The sequence below is a fragment of the Stigmatopora nigra genome, chromosome 6 (assembly GCF_051989575.1).
Source record: "Stigmatopora nigra isolate UIUO_SnigA chromosome 6, RoL_Snig_1.1, whole genome shotgun sequence".
NCBI lineage: Eukaryota > Metazoa > Chordata > Actinopteri > Syngnathiformes > Syngnathidae > Stigmatopora > Stigmatopora nigra.
In genome coordinates, this window is record NC_135513.1 from 16,094,285 (window position 1) to 16,116,164 (window position 21,880).

The following is a 21,880-nucleotide window of genomic DNA, read 5'->3' on the forward strand; positions in this document are numbered from 1 at the left end:
AAACGATTATCCGTACATCAACTCTGTTTTCAGCCTGAACAAATACAAAGCTTGACAAATTTAGCATGAAAATCATAAACATATCCACCCATCTATCCATAAATGACGCTTTATAAGGACTATAGAATAGATAAAGGAATGCCGTTTCCTCGTTTTCTGTGGCTGTGGGTGTAGTAGTAATAAAAAAAGGCAAGAAAAAGGTCAAGATAACAGGTTTAATGCTTTCCTTTGGAGGGCAAGGCCAAATAAATGTAAACACGTACAAGGTAGAAAAAAGGCAAAGTGAAGAAAAGGGCGCAATTTCCAAAAGGAGAAGGCGCCACATTTCCAATGACTGTACAAGGGCCCGATAAACCTTTGCTTCCATTTTATTTGGCTCTCCGTTGTTGGCTTAGATGATTCACAAAAGCCACCGAGTTTGTTCATTGGTTGACATGGGGTCATTCCATTCGTTGGCATTTCCAAGTCCATTTAGCCTTGAGTCGCTTGAAGGACTTTCCAAGACGTAAACAAGTTGAACAGCAAAGTAGTCCACCATCTTGGCAAAATCTTGCATGGGAAAATACGCAATTGGCTCAAGGGACGTCTGCGGAGATTGGAGATGGCTCACAACTTTGGTTTTGGAGGACCAAAAGTATTGCTTGACGCGATTTCGTCACAAATTCGACAATTCTCCCACAATTTGACCATCGGAACGGGTTCCATCTTGCTTTTCTGTCCATCGTTACTTCCAGGAAGGATGACTAGACACTGACTCATGTTTAGAAATACTTTGTTTTGGTTTCATCAGGTGCGTCATCTGATCTCATGTCAAAACATTGGACTCTGCATTTTGGGAGATTTCTCTTTCTCTTTAAATAATATCTTTTGGTTGGATAAAAATGAGACTCAAGTGTTATTGTAGGACGACAGCAGTTTACTCTAAATGTAGATGATGTCAGAATAACCCACAGATGTTATTTTGGACCGTATTCTTTTTAGAACGCGACCCAATGACTTTCCTGCTAACAATGACCCCAACCGCACCACTCGCTAACTAACGTATTGCACATTTGTTGTTCTCGGACGTGTCAAAATTCAATGACAGAAAAATTCCCTTGTTATCAACCAAGTCAATTTAGCTTGATGGGGGAAAAATAGCTAACCGCAATCTTCAGATAATTCACTTCTTAATTTTCTATTAGTATTTTGTTAAATATACATAACAATGTCCAGCAGACAAGAAATGATAAAAGTTTTGAACTTTTGACCTTTGAAAACACCTAAGGCTGGCCAGACATTATTTGAAAAAAAAGAGTATAAATTAACTTTTCAACTCCAAGTTGTCGTCACAAGAGAGCGGAAATGACGATTTGGGGAAGACATCCACGTTCCAGCCAAAAATATATCAAAATACCCGACAAATATTTGCCGCGTCTTTGCCTGATTTGCCGGATTGACGTGTTCTTCTTCTTCTTCAGTCGCTCAAAATGACCCGTCATCATTCAGAGTCTTCACTAATTAAGACTCAAAATACAAAAGCAGTTGTTTGTGGAGACAGTCTAACATGGATTCCCTCCATTTTATGGCACATTTTGCGGGCGCAACAGTTTGCGTTGAACCAATGACAAAAGGCACTTATCATCTTGTGATGTCCGTTTTGGGACTAGAAAAAGCCCTTTTTTGCCACCCATTGAGTGCGTTCCTTTTTAAACCGGGACTTTGCACCTAAATTCGGCGGCTTATTTTTTGCGCTCGAGGTAGTTGGACGGCACCCAGCCTTTGCGGGGTACCAAGCTATCCCGCACCTGGCAGTACCACCAACCGTTGGGGTTCCGCTCCAGGACCTCCAGACAGGTGCCCTCCGCAAAGCCCATGGTCTCTTCGTCGCCTCGGTAATCGGCGATGGACACGTACACGTCCCCGCCCAGGTGACCTCGGAGGGGCGGGCTCTTCTCGGCCGGTTTGGGGCGGACGGCCGAGACCGGGATGCCGTTACGCTGGCCGAAGCGGCCCAGGGGGTCTTGGAGGTGGCTCGGGGCGAATCCCCCGGCGGAAGGCCCCGGTTTGGGACTCGGGTTGGGGCCGCTCTGACTCTCCACCACCACGTGCGGCCGCACGGTGCTGAAGGAGGCGTTTCGCCGGACCCCCAGCGTGGCCGAGCCGTAGCGTTCGCTCCTGCCCGGCGGCTCCTTGCGTCTCAAAGACCCCGTGGTGTAGGGGGTGTCCTGAGCCGGCCGCGTGGAGGTCACAAAGACCGACTGGGGTCTGACCGCCACTTGGCGGACCCCGCTCCTCAGCCGCACGCCGCCGTTGAGCAGGCCGGACGGCTTGGAGAAGCCGCCGGGGGGCTTGGAGGGGACGGGCGGAGTGTTCCTTCGCAGTCCTTCTTGCTGCGGGACCTGAACATTCAGCTGGTTTAAAGATTGCACCCGCTCTCCCTTGTTCTCCGGCCCGTCGGACCTACCGGGGTCCGATTCCCGCCTGGGGGCGTCGCCGGATCGCCGGACGGGTTCCAGGAAGTAGGAGGGGGCCCAACCCTCTTGGGAGCCCCGGCGGACGTACCACCAACCGCTCTCTTGCTTCTCCAGTACCTCAACGTCTACCCCGGCCGGAAAGCCTATCTCCGAGTCTTGGATTTTGGCGTAAGCGTCTAGCGATCGGTAGAGAGGGGCCCCCTCCGGCTCCGAATCGGCGTAGCTGCCTCTGGAGTGGGCGGCGGAGGGGACGTCGGACGTACCGCGGGAACGGAGCGATTCCTCGGACGCCGTTTCTCCCCGGGAGGGCTTGGGTCCGAGTCCCGACTGACTGGGAGGCTTCATTTGGCGTCTCAGGGAGCCCGCCTCCGTCCTCTCCAAACCCTGAGACTCGGAGTTGGTCAGGAGGGGTTTGGGTCTGACGGAGGGCTTGGCTCTGGCCGAGGGACTCTGACCTATTCTCAGCTCCACGTCCCGGCTGGCGCTCTGACCAAGGCCGCCGTCGGATTGGTCGGAACGGGGACCGCCGTGCTGGGAACGGAAGCGAACGTCTGCGCGTCTGCCCAGAGTCTGGCTTTTCCGATTGGCCTCCGGGGTGGTGGCGGTCTGCACGGGGGCGCCGGGCACCGGCGAAGATCCGGAAGGTCTGCGCGGAACGGTGGAGGAACGGTAGCTTTTTGGAGAACCTCTGGCTATCCGTCCTTCCGTCCCAAAGCCTTGGTTTTCGTAGATGGATTCCTCTCGGGCCGCTTCCTCCGCCGATCGAAACGGCGCCCTCCGCCGGGCGCAAGCCGGCGAAGCTTTACTGGAAGGTGGCGAAGCGCGAAACTCGTTGGCCAGCGAATGCTCATCTTTCAGCGACTCCGATTCACCCACGGCGGGAATGTCGTACTCGGGTTCCTCAAACACGGAACATTTGAGCGAGTCGGTGACTTTAGGGGCAGACGTGGCGGCGGGGGCGTCGTCTTCGGGGTCCTTCTTTTTGACGGGCGGGGCCGGGGGCGGGACTTTGGGCCTGGTCAGGGTGCTGCTTCGACGACCCAGGTTGGGCTTCTTACGTTTGTCGATGTAAGAACACGGCGCCCAGCCCTCCATCTCGCCAATCTGCACGTACCACCAACCTCCGGGGTTCTTCTCGATCACCTGACAAGAAAAAAAACAATGTGTCAGCAACGGTCGACTCATTTCAGAAAGGGTTTGTTTTTTGGCGGCCCCTCACGTCAGCCTTTTGTCCTCCACGGAAACTGATGCCGTCGGAAATAGATGACTGGAAATCGGCAATGGTGTAATACTCTGCTTCCACAGCAGGGGGCTCCGGTGGCTTCGGCAAATGCAACCCCTTCTGAGAAAAGGATGCCAGTTGTTATTGACGGGAACATTTGACTGAAGTTAGGATGAATCAAATTCAAAACTAGCCAAATATGAGACCAAGTGCTTCAAAGTTCACGGGGGGAACTGGAGTATATACCCCACCCGATGAGGCTTATTGCTATGCTAAGCTATGGACAGTAAGTATTCTCCTTGAAAGTATGTGCGCGTTTGGCAATGACTTGAAAAATTCTTGAAGAAAAGCAAGGAAAGTCTTAAAAAAAAAAGTGTGATAAGCCTCACCAAATGGGTCTCTCTCCTTGGTGGAGGTTTTTGCCTTAGATTGGGTGACCCTGGGGGGAGGAACAAAAAGTCCTGGTTATTCACTCCAAGTCCGGACGGGAGCAAAAAATGGAAATCCAGACCCAACACGTCAAGTCTCCAAATTAGCTTAGCAATCAAATGGAAATTGCGCTGATTTTGCGCTGACAGTTCCTTCCAATTCCAGCCAAAAGCCACTGGCCCGAGATTTGCAGTCGAGGACGAACCGACTCACCGATTTCGACCCTCCGCGGCGCCACCCTGGCCACGGCAGGGGACGCAGAGTCGCCCCTGGCCCTGGCTTCGTGGCTCCTGCCGCATCCGGCCGCTATGCCCAGGCACGGACTGTTGGTGTCGCGGCCGGCGCTCAGCCGGCGCCCCGTCTCGGCGTTGATCTCGGAGCTGAAGGGCACGGGCAGGCTGATCTCGTTCTTGGAGACGTGGCGCTCGGGCGTGACTCCGCCCCCGCCCTCGCCTTCGGTCCCCACGTCCTTTTCGCTCAAGGACTTCTTCTGTAAAAGACTGCTGATCTCCATGATGTTGCCAATGATTTCCACCGGGCCCGACAGAGTCTTCTTGCGAGGGGAGAAATCCTCTTTTAACTTTTTCAGGTAGGACGCCGGAGCCCATCCTTCCTTTCCTAAATATCTGCAACGGGTAAAAAGGTAGAATTGGAACAACGGGAAGGAAAATGCAAATTGTTGAGGGCCTTGGACTGACCTGACGTACCACCAGCCTTCTAAATTCTTTTGAATAACCTCGACGGTGACCCCTTTCTCAAAGCTGACTTCGTCCTTGCCTTGACTGGAATACGGCAATATGGTGACATATTTTTCTTCTGAAGGACCGGGGAGACAATGAAAGAAATAAAGGAAAAATGAGATGACATTTTAGCTTTCTTGCTTCATACAGACCATGTTCCATTTAGACCACAATATGCGGTCAAACAAGACCACCCCACTCAATTTGGTAGATATATTAAATACATAACAAACTGGATGGTAACTAAAAGAGTATTACTAATTGGGCAGCCCATTCCCAATTTCTTTAGTTTCCCAAATTGCTAAAGTTTTGGACTCCCTTACTTTCTTTTCAGTCAAACCAATTTACCCCACTTGAAGTGTTTCCCAAAGTCAAGCTGAAGTGTTTGCGTGTGTGCAGACGCACCTCTGCTGTGTTGGCGGTTGACCATCCCGCCCAGCGTCCATCGCCGATCCAGCCTTTTCAGGTGCGCCTTTCGTCTTTTAGTCACTGACCATGAGGAGGAGGAGCAAAGATTTCACGTCAAATAGGTTGATGTCATGTGGACATGTCTGTGGGCGTCGTACCTTCTCCCGTCCTGGAGGTGCCTAAATCCAAATCGTCCCTGGTTCCACTTTGGGAGTCCAGGTAGGTGGCGGGCACCCAGCCTTGCTCCTCGGCTGTGCTGACAAACCACCAACCTGGAGCAACAACAACAACAACAAAATGAACACCTCACAGCGGCTAGACACGGTTGGGCAGCCATTACTGACCACTTTCGCTCTTTTCGATGACGTCCACCGTCTCGCCGGCGTTGAGGCTGATCTCGGAGTTCTCCTGTCTCTCGTAGTTGGCCACGGCCACGTACTGCTCCAGGATCATGGGCTCCAAACTGTCTATCCCTGGGTGGGTGGAGGAAAAAGGACGTCAAGCGCCCAACGTCACACATAGGATTCCGGCCAACGTCCCAATATTGTGGCCCCCGCTCGTTGCTACCAGTGGCTGACGTGAGCCCAAATGGTCGCTGAGCATCGGCGTGCGTTAAAAGACCATCGGTACAAGAGCAAGAAGCTAAAAATTTCGCCTAAAGTACACTTGAGACAAAGGCCTTCTTCTCTTTGGCACTTGAAACCACACTAGAATAAATGTCAGAAATATCCAATAGAAAAGAAAGACAAAGGTAGAGAATGGAAAGTCAACAGCGTGGTCTTCCTTCTCTCTGATCAGTTTCATTTTAAGTTATATCCAAGAAATTGTCAAGTACAAAAGCCATTGAAAATATTGGCCTCCAGACCCATGCAAATCAGGGCCAGGCTTTTTCCCCTCCCCACTTTCTTCGGGCCACTCATTTAGATTAGATTAAACTATGCTGTTGCTAGGCGCATCATTGGAGTAAATAAACACTCAGGTAGTAAGTAGAGTGTCATGGTCACAAAAGCCCAAAATGTAGAGGAGGCTTGGAGAAAATAAAATGAGAAAAATGGGATGCAGCCAACATGGTACACTCACATCAATATTGTTAAGCATGCGTTCAATGGTCAGTACATTCACATGCTTCTATCATCAAAGTCACCTTCAAACTTCTTTCTTGACCGGACTTCACAAGGCCACCGAAAACCACTATTCTATCCAAACCTTCATACGTCGCTCACCTTGTTTTTCGGGAGGTTGAAATACTCTCGCGTTAAAAAATACACGGTTTGACCGCGGCCTCTCGTCAAAATGCTCGACAGCCGCGCTCAAAGGGCGTTTGGTCGAAAGGCCGTCTTATTTTCATGCAACCAAACCAAAGGAGGAGGAGGGCAAAGCACCAAGGCAACATCTTCCCATCAAATGGACATTTTGAGAATTTGAAGAAGATGGGCGTCACGTGCCATGCAAACGTAAACGGATTGGACAAAGAGAGACGCACGAGGGGGACGGGGGGGTGCTAGCTACCTGACGCCTCTTTCCTGGGGCTGTCGGCAATGCCGTACATCCATACTGCAGATGTCAAAGACAACGGAAAGAAAAAAAAAAGCAGAGAGAGAAAGAAAGAGAAATTATTGCGTCTGACAGAGAGAAGTTGATGGCCGCAGAGAGAGATACAAAGCACACCTACGGGATGGATTCCACCAAAAAAATGGCCTAGTTCGTTTAAGCATGAAGTGGCGTGTGTCATGCAGCACGTGTAAATCCATTTGTGGCCACTTGGTGACTGGCGTGGAGGCAGCAGCCGCCCCAAAAGAATCAACAAAGACAACCAAATCGTTCATTGTTTTAGTGGAAAAGGGCTCTTTGTCTGACTCCTTTTTTCTCCCCGTCCTTTATTCCAGAAAGGCTCCGCGGAAAACGCTTTGGTGGAAAATATAGAAGAAGATGGGTACTAACAGTCGAAAAAGTACGGATTGAAAAAAACAATTGTAACTGGTGTGGAGCCAAAGGTGTTGAGGGAACTCCATTTGCATCATCCTGGATACTTTGGATGATTTATCTTTGGTTTTTGGAACGGATCACGCCACGGTGCCCGCGCGTCTCGTCATCCCAAACAAAAACGCAAACCGGAACGAGATCGTCACTTGAAGTGATGGTTAACAGAGAGAGGCTTCTCCCAGATCCATCATTTCGTTCTTAGAACGACTTAAACTCGGAGACATTTGAAGAAATGGAAGAAGGAGAAGTAAAAGGAGTGATGCTGACTTACCCGACTTGCGCTTGGAGCCGTAGTCCCTGAAGGAGAAGCAGCACAAAAGCGACATGGTTAGTGACAGGTGATGCCAACGGAGCCACGACGTCCGTTCGTTCGGACGTCGCCGAGTGGGTGCGCTTACAATGGCACGCGGAGGAGGAGGAGGAGGGCGAGGGAGTAGGGGAGGCAAGGCGTGGGCCGACACGACATTGACCCCAGAGGATTGTTCCCAAATTGCATCCATTCACTCCTGCACGCTCTCTCTCTCTTTACGTTAGAAAAACGAGGACAAACTGGACGGTCGGTCGCTAATGGGATTACGGCACGTGGATCAACGACAGACTTTAAATGGCTTCAATTTGGCTTGGCTCAGTCGGTCCTGATGGGGTGATTGAGTTAAGGCAATGGAGGGAGGGAGCCAGCCTCTATTTATAGCTAATTGCCCGTGCTCCAATGACGTTTGCTGTTTCTCCGCCTAGTCTTATCCCAACATCTCGTCTAAGTAAATAAATGTTACGGTTGCCTCATCTGGAATTATTCTGTATATTTCGCAAAAAGGCATTGCTCAAAGACCTTGTCCTTTTTAAAAAGTTATTGAAGTGGGGTGGACTTCCCCATCAACTGAAGTTTGACTCTCCTGCGGCAGGGGTCGCTCTAGCTCAAGAAGGAAAGTGGAAAAGACAAAAGGATGCTCTCTGCAAAGGCACTCTTTGTCAAAGGCTGAATTGTTCTTAGTTGGATTCCTGTGTTTTTCTTTCTGGCATATGACTCTTGTTAACAAGTCAGTCCAGCCTTTTTTGTCAATTTTTAAGACTATTTTTTGGCCCTTTTTTCATAAGGGTTTTAATTTTATTGAGTGACATCAGAAACATCGGAGTTTGGAGCAAAGAGGCTGAATAAATGTGCATGTACACATTTCCACTTCTCCATTTGATATGTATTTTACATTTGTGTGCAAATAAGAAGATCCTGATGTTTAAAAAATGGTTGAAAATGCCAAAAGTGAGGAGTAAAGACTTAAAGAACTCCACGGAAGTGAGAAGCATGCAACATCCTTGATGGTGAGCAAACAAAATGCAAAAGGCCAAGCGTAGCGCCAGGATTGTGCTCCGATGGCAACGGGTCAATAAATTCTTTCACATGAGCTGCCACACATCCAAACAAACACGCAGCCACACCTCCCAGTGGCCTCCAGATATGCTGAGCGCATACGCAGCATAAGTGTTTAACCCCATCAGTGCCAGGCCGGACGGTTAGACACGCCTCCCACGTTGGCCTACGTTCGTTCCCTCAAGGTAGTGCTATTGACCCCCCTCCTTTTCCCCCTGCATCGGGCCATACCAGACAGCTTATCCATTAAGGTTGAGCCGCCCTGTCGCCTCTCTCCTCCTCACAGAAGATGGAGAGCAAGAGATGGATCGGGGGTGGCCAATTCGGAGATCGCCACCTACTGGACAATTGGATCCCTGGCCTCTGTCGGTTTCCTTAGCTAGGCTCTTTGGCATGTCGGCAATGAACTTGACTTAAGGTAAACGTTCCCTACTGCTTCCATACGTGTTGATAGAGTCTAATGTACATGTGTCAAAGTGCCGGGCCGGGGGCCATAATATGGCCCGCCGCATCATTTTGTGCGGCCCGGGAAAGTGCTGTCTTTCTGTTTTAGGATCAAATTCAAATGAACAGTATAGATGTATTTTAAATTTCCTGATTTTACCCCTTTTAAATGAATCATTGTCATTTTTAACCTATTTTTTTGTGTTTTTAGTTCAAAAATAATTTGGTAAGATCTAAAAATATATTTTAACAAAGCTAAAATAAACATTGTTTTAGATCAATAAAAAACGCAATATTGAGGGCTTTTAATCCAGTTCTTTTTATCCATTTATTTTAAAAAAAACTAAATGTTATATCTAATCAGTCGTCTAATAGGAAAGTGAAGCAGTGAAATAAGCTGCCGAGACCGTCTAATGCCAAGTAAAAGGTGCAGAGAAAATCTCATTGGTCGAAAAAATGAGGGCAATTGCGACAGAAATATTGGTCATGCCTGGACGGGAGGATTTTTTAAAGGCGTTCCAGTTGGGGGGGAAAGACGCCAGTGACCAATTAAAAACCACCCAAAGGGCCTCTCCTGCCATAACAAATGTCTTAGCCTTTCATACCCCCAACAAATTAGCTTGTGAGAAACGCGCGGCGTAAAAAAAAATGACCTGCTAACGGACTCCAGGGTGAATCCATAAACACACTTTATAGGGATTTTGAGCAGGTGCGGCCATAGGAACGTGTACATTATTAATAAGGCGTCATGCCTCTTTATAAATCAAGTAACGTGTATGCGGGAATCTGAGAAGCGGCCTGTCATCCTACATCATGCCGGATGGTTTTCACTTGTTATTTAATTTGAAAAATGAATCATAAGAAAAAAACTAAGGCAACTCTCAGGAGTCCCTCAGCGACATGAACTGGCAACGCTCGTGTGATAACATGCGTGTCATGTTTATGTGTTAACACTCACTCCACTGGGGGGTTCAGGTCCTCCGCTTTTGTCTCAAAGAAGTGTAGCACCTCTTCGCTCTGGGAGATTTGACGGGGGAGTCGCACCAGGGCCTTAAAAGATAAAATAAGGAAGGAGATGAGCGCAGAATTCTTTTCATATTTTGCTTAGCAACGATTAAGGCAGACATGGGCAAACTACTACTAGCAAGTGTGGCTTCCATTTTTAACAGCCTGACGCTTCCGACACCCTCGTTCGCGGTGCCTAAGCTAAGCGACATTTGGCCGTCCAATTCTGAGCAGCGTTCTTTGGCGCGCTATATTATTGATGGGGCATTGAGGTTTTGATGGAAGAGCTAGTTGCTAGTGGCTGGCTGCATAGCCAAGGCTGGATGTACTCAGCATCCCATAATCTCCAGGGAGCAGATGCTTTGAGAGCAGCGGGTAATGACTCTGGCTCGCTCTTGTTTGTCTCATAAAAGAAAACGTGGAAAGAAACCGACTCACTAGAGACGCTTTAAACACGTTGACTAAGGAAAATGACAACTTGGTTTGAAGATAGCATCAATTTGCAATCAAAATAAGACAATTGTATTTATTTGTGTTCGAATGCAATATCCCGTATCTGAAGCGTGTGAAAGGACAACGGGGCCATGACCTTTGACCCCTCTCCCAACCCGGAAAAACTGCGGCTATTCCCCCGAGTGGAAGGATGTTTACAATAAGGTTTCTTTACCCTGCAGTAGTCGTCAATAAAACGCAGGCGCTTCATGGCCACGTCTCGTACATGACTTCGTCGGAAGAGAATTTTGCCTGAAAGAAAAATAGAGAGCAAAAAGCAAAGGGAAGTCATTAAGGAAAGACAAAAAACAAAGTCAAGCTAAATTTGGTTAGCATTACCTGGGAGGAAGGGGATTATCCTCTTCTTTGGGTCTTTTTGTCCACCCTCAATTGGAAACTTGTCAAGTAGTTGCATCTGCACAAAACAAATCAAAGGATACGCAAGTAGTTCAAGCACATTTTGTCCTCCAACACCAAAAAAAAAAATGCAGATGAATCATGCAAATCACCATAAAACAATGATTTGTATCGATTTGCAGACAATTTCCAAATCATTTCACCGAGGCGACAAAAAGAAAGTGATGATATTATATCATGATATCCAATCCTATCATCCGAGTGCTCAATCTAGCGCTTTTTCCCCCAAATAAATAACGCCTGACTCCATTTTGACTCCTCCAGCCTGAAATGCTCAGTTAATTATTCTCGGCCAGCAAGTTGACGTTTGCCCGCTACACGCCAATCTGTCACAGTCCACACATTTCTGGGGAGAAGAGGCGTCCGTCCCCGCATCCCGGCGGCCATTATTGCCACGGCGGAAGAGAACAGGTGCTACGATTGGTGTCAGGACATGCAACAACAAAAAAATACATATTTTCTTTTTAAAAACAAGTGGATGGCAATTTGTGAAGGCCATCTTGGTTGGTAAATGTGATGATGAAAAAATAGGAGCGTGGTGTCAAATCGCGGCTGGACTGGTAAGAAGCTAAGTTGGCTGTCTCCTTGGCAACCGGCGTATACGGAGAGCGCGTGTGATTGGAGGAGGCGGCACAGCGCTGGGCCACTCGTACAAATGTTGACAGTCAGGTGTTCACCACAAAAGACTTTTTCTCTTTTATTTCCTTTCTTAGTGCCAGTTAACAAGCTTTTGTGGATCTGGAGCTTTTCCCTTCCGTTCTTTTTCTGTGTGACTTGGCTCATCATGGCTAGAAAACAATTGAAGTCCTCCGGTCAAACTAAAACAATACAGTGGTTCATTGGCCTTGCCGTGAGTACTACGCGGCGACCCTTGTGAGGATGAGCGCTTCCCAATGAACCGAATGAAATAATACCACAGATGCTGATTTTCTCATTTCTGATTCAAATTGTTCTTTTCCAAGACATGTTTAGTCAATACAGATCTGATGCATGTGTGTTTAGAGCCCTCAATCTAATACAAAAAGTAACAAACTAACCAGTAAATAATCAAGCTTTTTGCTTTTCATTCAAGTTATGCATATCACTCCAGTTTTAAAGTTTGCCCTGCATCTCGATTGACAGCCGCCGAAAACCACGGCTGTGAAAACGGGATGGAATCTGATCTCGGGACCACTTTTGATAGGCCATAGCGAGTATCAAAGGAGGACACCACCAACTAACAACACGCCACCAACAATGAGCTGCTTGTTCATGTTCAGCAACCAGTGAGAAAATCTCATCTGGGGTGAGAATTGGAGGAATCAAATGCCGTTTCCCAACACATTACCAATTGTAAAAAGGCCCATCACTAAGTCATCCATCTCAAATGTATGTCCATGGCATCAAAAACAATCAACAGCTGTCCTTATGCGAGCACGATTGTGGCGCGAAATGATCTGAGCGCAAATGTCATCTCAAGTACGCAACGGGCAAAAGGCCCAGGCAGACAAACGCTGGCTAAGAATAGAGGGGCCATAAAAGGAGATGCAAAAGTCCGTCGGCGTGGACGGGCGGGCGGAAGCCGCGGCTCGATTCCTCCACTTCCCGCGGCTTCCCTCGTGACGCCCAGGGTTTACTCCCGTCGCCAGGCAGGAGGAAATAGAAATAAATGTTTCAAACTCTGGAACAACTCATGACCGGCGTGACAAAATGGGCACCCATGTGATTGTCAGTCACACACACACACACACACATGTGGGCCACGGCATATGGAAGTTATTTCTTTCCGTGTGTGAAAGGCGATACGGCGGACAGTTAATGATAAACCAATGTTTCCCCTTCAATCAGGCCCACGCTGTCCTCTTAAAGGGAAAGCTTTCATTTTCCAGGACAAAAATAAGAAGCTATAAAAAGCACACTTTTTTTGGAACATGTATGGCTGTCTGTGTACGTTCTATTTGGTTTATAAAAAAGCCAAGTGTGGATGGCCACGAGCCTAAAAGGAGGAAAAAGACATTTCTTTCACAACAGCTAAAGATTTCTTCTCCAGTTGGGTTGCATTTCAAAATGAGACCAAGAAAATATGATGAATAAATTAGTTTGAACTCCATTTAAATCAAGAAATGTGGCCTGATTTGTGGCCTGCCACTGTTATTATAGCCTGGATTATTTTGACATGTCACACCACAACACTAACCAATACTGACATAGAAAACTTTTATAAAAAAATTAGGAAGGCAGGATTGGATTTGAATAAAGTTGCTTGAAGTTACAGTCTTCCCTTGATTATCACAACGTCACTTGTTTGCGATTTTTTTCTCCTATTAACTTTTTAAAATTATTATTATTATTATTTTTTGTTCATAAAAATGTGCAAAATCCACACTGAAATTCGTAAGTGGAAGCCACTCTTGCTACTTGGACTTTAGTTCATAAAAATTGTGAAAAAAGAGGGTGACCCTACAAAAAAAACGGTGCTCAAGGGCTGCTGTGGCTGCAGCTTAGCTTTTCCAGCTTTTCAGCAGCTTTTTCCTTCCAGAGAGCGAGTTGAAGGAGTGGGGGTTGGGCCCAAACAAGCAGCACCTGACGCCAGTCCACTGATTGCACTTGCGCCACACAATATTTGGGCAAAACTTTCCTCTTTAGAACCAAAGCCCTTTGTGGAATAGTTTGCCCACCTACCCCTGTTAACTGAAGGTCTAGTCTTATGGGATGTTAGATATTGATATGTCCAACACTTCAATTTTATCAAGGCACTCTTAAATGGGTCAAAATGGTCAAAAGTCTGCAATGTTTTGAATAGGTCCAAAAAAAAAAAGTCTTGGCTTTGACAGTCTATACCAGGGGTGGGGCTAAGCGCTCTTCGAGGACCGTTGGCTTTGGGTGGGGACAACAGCTTTTTGGTCCACAGAAACAAGAGTTGAACCACAACGGGGGTTGGGCTGAAAAAGGCACCTGACGGCAATCCACTGATTGCACTCGCAGTACACTTAGTATTGAGGAAAGCTTTCCTCTTTTGAGTTTAGAAGGAAAGCACCCCCGCTGCCCACAGTAGTGAAATATAGTGAAATAAATGCCTAGAACTTATGGAATGTGATGCCTTCACATGTCCAAGGCTTCTATTTTATCAAAACACTTTTAAATGGGTCACAATGGTTCTCTTTGGTTGCAAGAGCCATTGAAAAGAGCCACTTGTGTTCGACTCCCGAGTGTTTGGTGCCCGGGCGGGCCATCTGTCATTTCCAAGTTCCGATACTTCCAGAAGACGACAGGTGCCAAGCAAGACTGTTCTCAGAAATAGAACCCCCACCCCCGCCCCCACTCACTTGACGATCACAATCCAAGTCTTTGTGAGACATATGGACTCTGGTGACAGGCTCTTTCAGTGGGAAATATCTGACCAACAAATGGATCCTATTCCAGCTTTGATTTTCGTTAGTGAGGAAGCGTTTTCTTGGGACGTTGGCCTATATCAGCGCTAAAATTCGACATTAATAAAATAGGCTTGCTTGCTTGGTTCAGTGGTGGACGACCTTCAGGATACCGTCAGATTTGCGCTTGATTCATGAGGCCATGTTCCAAATATTTAAAAAAAAAAGCATCCTTGAACAAACCAAGGCTCTCGTTGCCATGCAAAGATGCCGACAATTTCTAGCATGGACCAAATCTTCAATTGGAGATAAGCTTGAACGCAAATGTTGGCTACAACCAATCCAACTTTAGGCCCCGACTCTTTTTCCAGAGGTGAGCCACGTGGCCCAACGAGTCATCAATGAGAGCTTTCAGCAAAAACATTTTGGAAACCCAAATTTCCTGCTGGCTGGCCCCAAACACGAGAGCTACAGAAATGCACCCAGCCAGCCACCTCTCCCATGTGTGGCTCTTTCACATTCACTAGTGACCCCTTGACCTCCAGTGTTAAGATAACTAGGAGGCCTGCACACTTTCAATCTTCTCTCAGTGTGAAGTAAGCAATTTAGTTCCAAACTCTGCTCCACTCATTTCAAAACTAATTGGAGCATCTCATGTTTGTTTTGATTCAAGCGCCTCCAATTTATTTTTGAGAGATTACCTGCAGGTCAAAGAACTTGCTGTATCTCCTGTAGATGACGTGCGAGGTGTTGTCCGAATAGGTCACGTTGATTAGATAGACCTGGTCAAAAACAGAAAGACAAAGAAAGGACGCCATTTAAATTCAGTTTCCATGACATTATTTCAATGGGTGATGCATGAAAAACAACCTCTGGGTAGATATGGAATAAATGGTAAGCTGTGCAAAACTACAGTTATACTATGAAAATGGCTTGCACTATCAATGAGAAAACAGAAGAAAAAAGACATTCCCTGTTCCAGAAAAAAAAGCTTAGTTCAATCAAGGCCTCTGTGTAAAAGAACAGCATGTTAGCAAGTTTAAAGACGGGACAAAACTCACAGTTTGGAAGCAAAATAAGTCCAAATGATTCCGTTTTGGAGTGAAGAAAGGAAATGGACACAAGACGCGCTGATGATTTTGGCGGGGCAGGGAATGGCGGCTCGCCACTAAACGTAGTCAACCCCGCCTAAATGCCTATTTTTAAAACCGCGGGTAAAAACAGACAGACATCAAATTATCTGCAGCTAAAGGGAAGCCTCCGTGAGTTCTATTTAAGTTTGGGATTGGTTTTTTTTTTCCATCAGGAAATACATCAAGTCTCAGATTATGCTCGAAATATGCTTTTTAACCACTCTTTTACCAAAAATCATGACTTTAGCATGTCTTTTCTCAACGGGGTCCCGGTAAACGACTTTTTCTTTAAACGTCTTATAAAATACATTTAAAATCCGAACACAGACTTCCCGTCACCCTGCGTCACGTGACCTGAACTTTTCCGAAAATGATCTTGACCGGAGGAACACGTGTTAACCGGGATTTCCAGTGACTACAAAGTGGAGGCATGCTCTTGGCCTAATCATTAATCTAATCATTAATCCGGGGAAGCTTCCCTTTAGTTTGTCCACCATTGATTTTTGGGGTCAAGGGGTGGCTTTAGCCCTCGGGCTGTGGCGTTTGGGCCATTTTTCTTGTCACACTGGCCATCTCCTGTCACTTTTCAACGTCTGGCGAGGTCCATCTCGGCCGGCCGGGAGGAGGAAAACAGACTTTCCGTCGATGAGTGTCATATCGTGTTCTGCCGCGTTCTTTTGCCGTCAGTCACCGGGTGGAAACATGTTTGCACCTGCTGCCGCCGCCGCGTCTTTTGCAATCTGCCACTTGAAGGACGTGTTAACTAAGACTTTCCCATTGGTGGAGCTAGCAGGTCGCTTTTCCAGGCTTTGTCCGAGTGCTCCGACGAGCCTTTTGACAATCACAAACGACACCATCCGACTGACAATATTGTGATTTGAGGCGATTCCCTCTTTTATGACACAACTGAGCAAAAAGAAATCTTCCAGAATGTAACCTTCCAAAGGCAACCCACCGGGGAAATTGCCATTCCGTATGAGGTAATGCCTCTGAAAATAGGAAAACTTCTTTGATGGACTCATTCATATTTTAGCAGGGAAGAACCCTCACGGCTTTTGTACGCCAGGCACTCCTGAAAATGGACGAATGGTACTTGGCGCTCGGTTGTGTCCACCGGGGAAATGGCCATTCCAGATGACGTCAGGGTCTGAAAACAGGGAAACTTCAAAGTGGAATTTGGTTGACTTTGTCATGGGCCAATCCACATTTTAGCCGGGAAGAACCCTCACGACTTTTGGCACTCTTCAAAATGGACGAATAATGGTACTGGAGATGCCAAAAGGCAGATTCCCAATGACGCCAGAAAGCCTTTTTCGCCTTCAACAGCGCCCACATTTTATAAGATGGTGGCGAGAGGGCAAAGTGTTTACGGGGGGGGGGCAAAGGTTGGGGCCCCGACAGACGAAGCCCCCCTCCGCTGGCGGCCTAAGCATTTCCAGCTGGTTTTGTCCAGCCTGGCAAATGGGAGTGAACGTCGAGGACGGCCGCGGCCAGGTTTTCCCTCCGTCTCTCTCTCTCTCTCTCTCTCTCTTTATTTTTGCACCGTGAATAGCCTTTTCTCATGAGACGCGGTAGCCTGGGAAACTAGGCCACGGATGGTCATGCCAAAAGTCCAACACGTCCACGGTGACCGTGGTGAAAAAAAGACTTTCTCCCAGTCTTATAGGAGGCCGCAACATACTTGTCTCTACTCCATCATTCCAGATGACAAAATAAATGCATTTTTTATGAGCCAGTTTGAACTCCAGTTAACAGAAAATTCCGTTTTTTATTTGCCCGGGGGGGAAAATGAATTCTATTCAAAGCGATCTGGCCTTGACTGGGAAAAAAAAAGATGTAGTTGGTCCGTAATATAAAGTCTGGTCGGCCTATCGTTAGCATCAAGAATGGAGTTCAAGTATTTCCTGTAACTGCTTTTTAAAATCTTCTCACAACATTTCAATTTGACTGCATTGAGGACGTTTTGCACGAGAATGGATCCGGTAATGGAGGGTGCTTGACACCTAACATTTGACTTGGCTGGCCACACAGCGTTTACTATTCCGCCCTTGCCAAAAGTAGCCAGTAGTATGTGCCGAAGAGGCAGGTTTGAGGATGTTCACCTGTTTTATGTCACCTTCAGCGCAATTAGACACCTCGTAGTGACTCTAACTGCCATTGGCAGGAAAGACCAGGCTAACATTAGACATAAAAGAGGCTAACGAAGCTAACACTAGACATAAGATATCGCCTTGAGTTGATGCTTCAATTGTCTCCTAATAAGACTAGAATAAGACTGTAAGAAAGCTGAGTTGGCCAAATGATATGACTAACTACCACAAACTATTCTTTGTGAAGACTGCTCAGACAGTGTATTCCTAAACAAACAAGTGAGGAGAACGGTTGACGGTCCAGTTGGTTTAGTTTGTATTCAAACACTAGCATTGTGGGCAGCTCAATCTCGATTCCGAATTTCACCATAGAAACACGATAAACGACCAAAGAGGCCACAGATGAAAGTAGTAAACCCTATCGGGAAAAAAATGTCTTGAATTGAAAATGTAGTGAAGGAGAAGAGTCTTGCTGGTCAATTGGCCACTTGAGCCTTTGGGCAGCACTTCCAAAAGTAACTCCACCATACTGGTGTCAATAACTGGAGCAATCTTAGCACCATTCTGCCCATTCTTAGCATGTCATGGCAATGTGGGCTATCATTTGATGATGTTACATTGTTATGACAGCCAGGGGATGTTCTTTGGCCAGGAGCCTCATTTGTGCTTTTCACAGGCCGACAGATTCGTTTAGGCACCCCAAAAAATAAGAATCCTATGGTTTATTAGTGCGACTAATGAGGATGCTGCTGCGGAAGGAAGGAAGCAAGGAAGGATGCGCATAGGGCAAAATGAGGAGGCTGAGGAAGAAGGAGCAACCCGAGCAACGCGAGCAACGCGAGCAACGCAAGAAATGCAAGCAACTCACGTAATGTTTGGACGGACTGCGCCTTTTCTCCACGTCCACCACTTTGACGTCCAGCACGGTCCGAACCTGCATCTTGACCCTGCAAAGGCTATACATGAAGGCGACGGGCAGCTGCCGCAGCTCCGATCAGGCCCGATAAATCCCCGCATTCATCGTCGATCAATTCCAGACGTCCAAGAGAGGAGGAGGAAGAAGAGGAAGAGGACGAGGACGACAACGTCAGCTGTACCACTTTGCCACTTTTCTCTCTCCTTAACTTAACGGTCCGTTTCCAACGGAGCTCGTCGGGAGAAGATGGACGGCCGCACCGAAGAAGGCGATCGATCAGCTCCGATTCCGATTGGAAGATTCGGACGGAAGTCAAGAGAGTCCCTTTGTGTCTGTCTCGGTGGTCGCGAGATACTCGGCATACCTGGACGTCACCGTCTGCTCGGATCCAAGATAGTACTGGCTTCAATTCTCCATCCAGGGGAAGATCGCTCCTGTTTTCCTAGTTCTCGTGCGGATTGGGATTTTTTTTCTATCTCTCTCTCTCTCTCTCTCTCTCTCCAGAAAGCGTGGGACGTGCTACACTATAACATCCACGAGGCTTCTTGGGACGAAATATGGCTGAGAAGAAACCATCTGACAGCGGATTCGTGCATGGCTTCAGTAACTTCCCATTTGGTTGGGCTGGAGATTTTGGATGAAGACAATGCAATTCTGCAATGACGGGAACCGATCCAGCGACTGTTTTTTAAGGCAGCGGTTCGATGGGACACTGCAGGCGGTCTAGCAGGCGGTCTGGCAGTCAGGCAGGCAGTCAGGCACTGAGTCATGAGCTGTTTCTGGCCGGAGACCGGCAACTGCGAGCGTGGCTACAGATGTTAGATCGGCGACCAATCAAATGAGAGCCTTCCACACGCCAAAAGCGCCCAGTGAGGGAATGCTGCCCCCCTGCGCACGTCGCAAGCGTTGGGGGTCCTTTAATAGCTCCATTGCATACCAAACTACATACACACAAAGTATCCAGTGGCGTCACTAAGCCCATTTAAAGGGGCTTCAGCCACCCCCCAAAAATATTCTTTCCACCTCTTCAACCCGCTACAGAACCATAACAAACAGAATCAAGGACCGTTGTTTTGTCAACTCCAGTTCTACAAAATGTGATTTTTAAAAAAATAAATATTTTATTTTAACATAGGAAATGTACAAGTCAGTGTAAATGGTTAAGGCCAGCCTAAAACAGAGTGAAATAGTTATCTGCCGTGCTGACAATGTCACTGTTGGCCTCCAATAAGTTGAGAACCAAGCCCACAGATGCTTTGGTCAAATTCAAGCTGTGGCGCTGTCTGGCGGCAGACAAGATGTGGAGGATGTGGCAACCCTTCTCTCGATCTAAAGAAACAAACAAACGGCCATTACAACACGCTCCTTCCTTCTCATGGTGGGAGGTGAAAAGTGTCAGGTGGAATGAAAGGACGCCGCTCCCGTACACTTTTCTCTTTTGCAGTCTTCCCTGAGAATGTCTTTAATGGCCATCAGTAGATCTTTATCTTGTGCGGTCACCTTGGCAAGAACAAGAGCGTTAGAAATACTCATTTGATTTCCTTCCAGCGAGCCAGAATCAATGCAAATATTTCAATTTCTTACAGAATAGACTTCATCCTGGGACCTAACCTTGCGGTACACAATGCCCTCATTCTGTAAAACTTCCAAGGCCTCTTTAAGAAGCATACTTAGTTGTTGCCCTGGAGACGGACCCGCCACAGCCACCTAAAAAAAATACCACGACTTTAATAAAATTCAACTATAATTCAAATCATAACATTAAATGAATACCTGGTCTTTGGGTGCCATTTTGTCCAGGATCACAGGTTGCAGGAGGTCCTCCACATCGTAAGGTCTGAACTTGCTCACAGACTTCTGCTTTAAGAAATCTTTGAGGATTTTTGTGGCCTTACCCAGGGAACTATTAGCGGCCTCGCTAAAAAGCAAACGGGGAAAATGCGTATGGAATGCTCTTTCTTTTTTTTGCATTTATTGGCGGGTGTGTTTTACCTTGTCGCGTCGCCTCGTAAATCAAGCGGTTTGTCGTAGAATTCTCTGTACAGCTCTAAAACCGAAAACATCCATTCAATCTGGGTTGACATCACTGGATCGTCCACTTTATCTGCCATAAATAAACACAGCGTGCTTGTATCGTTCCTTGTGAAAGAGATTTATGTGATTTTTACCCCTGGAATTGAGTAAGCGTTACACGCAAAAGCAAATAACCGAGTACATTTTCTTGACTTACAGTAGGTGAAGGCTAAAATCTCCCTCTGTCGCCTTGAAGTCTTCACGAATCCTCGGATTCTCAGAAGATCTCCGATCTCTAAACGGTAGCGACCTTGTTGGGCCTGTCTCAACCTTTTCAGCTCAGCGGCGAGACTAAAGCCTCCCTGAGCGTCGTCCGTTGGTTTGCTCCAAGCTGGATTGACAAAAACATGGATCGTACACAAAAATACTAAGTGCCTTTTGGTTAACTGTGGTGTTAAATTGAATTAATTCCTTTAACATTCTTAAATTTGAAGGGGCTTCACAGCTTCCCTCGATTCCAGGAATAATATTCATGGTCAGAATTGAATACAGAATGACCCGAGTACTCATTTATTATCCAAATGGGGGCTTTTCTTTACATCCACTTCACCCCTCGTATTTACCACAAGCGACCCCCTCTTTGATCACATCGTCTTTCCAACACATGCAGTTTATGACACCGGTTCCATCGTCCACTATCAGGAAAAGGGAGAAAATCAGGGTTATTGTGTTTACGATGGAAACATCGTACATATCTATGCGGTCGACGTTGGGAAATTCAACACCGTTGAACTGCCCAAAGAGCACATGGCAAAATAACCTCCATAACAGAAGAAGTCCTCTCTTTCCTTCTTATAAACGACCGTCCCAAGAACATCAACGTTGAAGATCGGATGCGACTTGTAGAAATAAATACCTATACGAGAAGGACACGGAGACATTTGCTTTCGTGTTGGAGCCTATGCACACTGTTTGTTTACCTTTACCTGCCACTTGACAGGACTCTTTCATGAGGAGAATGTCTTTGACATATAGCCTGGCGAAGGCAGAAAAGGTCGGGTCCAATCCCCACAGCATAGATGGAAGTTCTTCCCCGCGGTCCATTGGACACACCGGCAATATTTAACCCCGACACACAAATCCCATTACTACCATATTTGATTTGACGCGCTTTACCGGAGACGGAAGCAAGAACACAAGCTAGCTACAAACAACGCGTGGTTTCTTCCGCCGTTGTGCCCAAAACCTTGGTCACGTGACATATATATTATTTCTAATCATGCATTTTTTAACCTTCGGTCAGTAAGAGTATTTCTGTGTATTCTTGTTATTGAGTAAAATGCGAAATTTGTTGTGAACACAAACCGGTTAAACTACGCGCCTGAAGCAAGGGCTCATGGGAAATGCAGTTTCGGC

At 46.9% G+C, this 21,880-nt stretch overlaps 2 protein-coding genes across 7 annotated transcripts; both read right to left on the reverse strand.

The window, feature by feature from the left end:
* Positions 1-201: 201 nt before the first annotated feature.
* On the reverse strand, positions 202-19,337 carry LOC144197662 (SH3 and PX domain-containing protein 2A-like). 5 transcript variants are annotated; one of them, XM_077718177.1, is made up of 15 exons: positions 18,404-18,478; positions 15,014-15,094; positions 10,885-10,960; positions 10,721-10,797; positions 10,007-10,098; positions 7,510-7,535; positions 6,765-6,809; positions 5,600-5,728; positions 5,414-5,527; positions 5,253-5,336; positions 4,806-4,923; positions 4,321-4,733; positions 4,068-4,117; positions 3,676-3,795; positions 202-3,599 (listed from the first exon to the last, which is right to left on the reverse strand). In XM_077718177.1, the coding sequence occupies exons 1-15, from the start codon at positions 18,473-18,475 to the stop codon at positions 1,722-1,724; spliced, it is 3,375 nt and encodes a 1,124-aa protein (XP_077574303.1). In that variant the 5' UTR covers positions 18,476-18,478; the 3' UTR covers positions 202-1,721. The 5 variants fall into 5 exon arrangements, with proteins under 5 accessions (XP_077574303.1, XP_077574302.1, XP_077574305.1 ...); XM_077718176.1 differs by having other exon boundaries at positions 3,676-3,798; XM_077718179.1 differs by lacking the exon at positions 6,765-6,809 and having other exon boundaries at positions 18,404-19,337.
* Positions 19,338-19,549: 212 nt separating this feature from the next.
* Positions 19,550-21,869, reverse strand: stn1 (STN1 subunit of CST complex). Of its 2 annotated transcripts, none has more exons than XM_077718184.1 (9): positions 21,445-21,869; positions 21,285-21,380; positions 21,088-21,159; positions 20,682-20,855; positions 20,444-20,555; positions 20,225-20,369; positions 20,036-20,158; positions 19,879-19,951; positions 19,550-19,780 (listed from the first exon to the last, which is right to left on the reverse strand). In XM_077718184.1, the coding sequence occupies exons 1-9, from the start codon at positions 21,566-21,568 to the stop codon at positions 19,623-19,625; spliced, it is 1,077 nt and encodes a 358-aa protein (XP_077574310.1). In that variant the 5' UTR covers positions 21,569-21,869; the 3' UTR covers positions 19,550-19,622. The 2 variants fall into 2 exon arrangements, with proteins under 2 accessions (XP_077574310.1, XP_077574311.1); XM_077718185.1 differs by having other exon boundaries at positions 21,451-21,855.
* Positions 21,870-21,880: the final 11 nt, after the last annotated feature.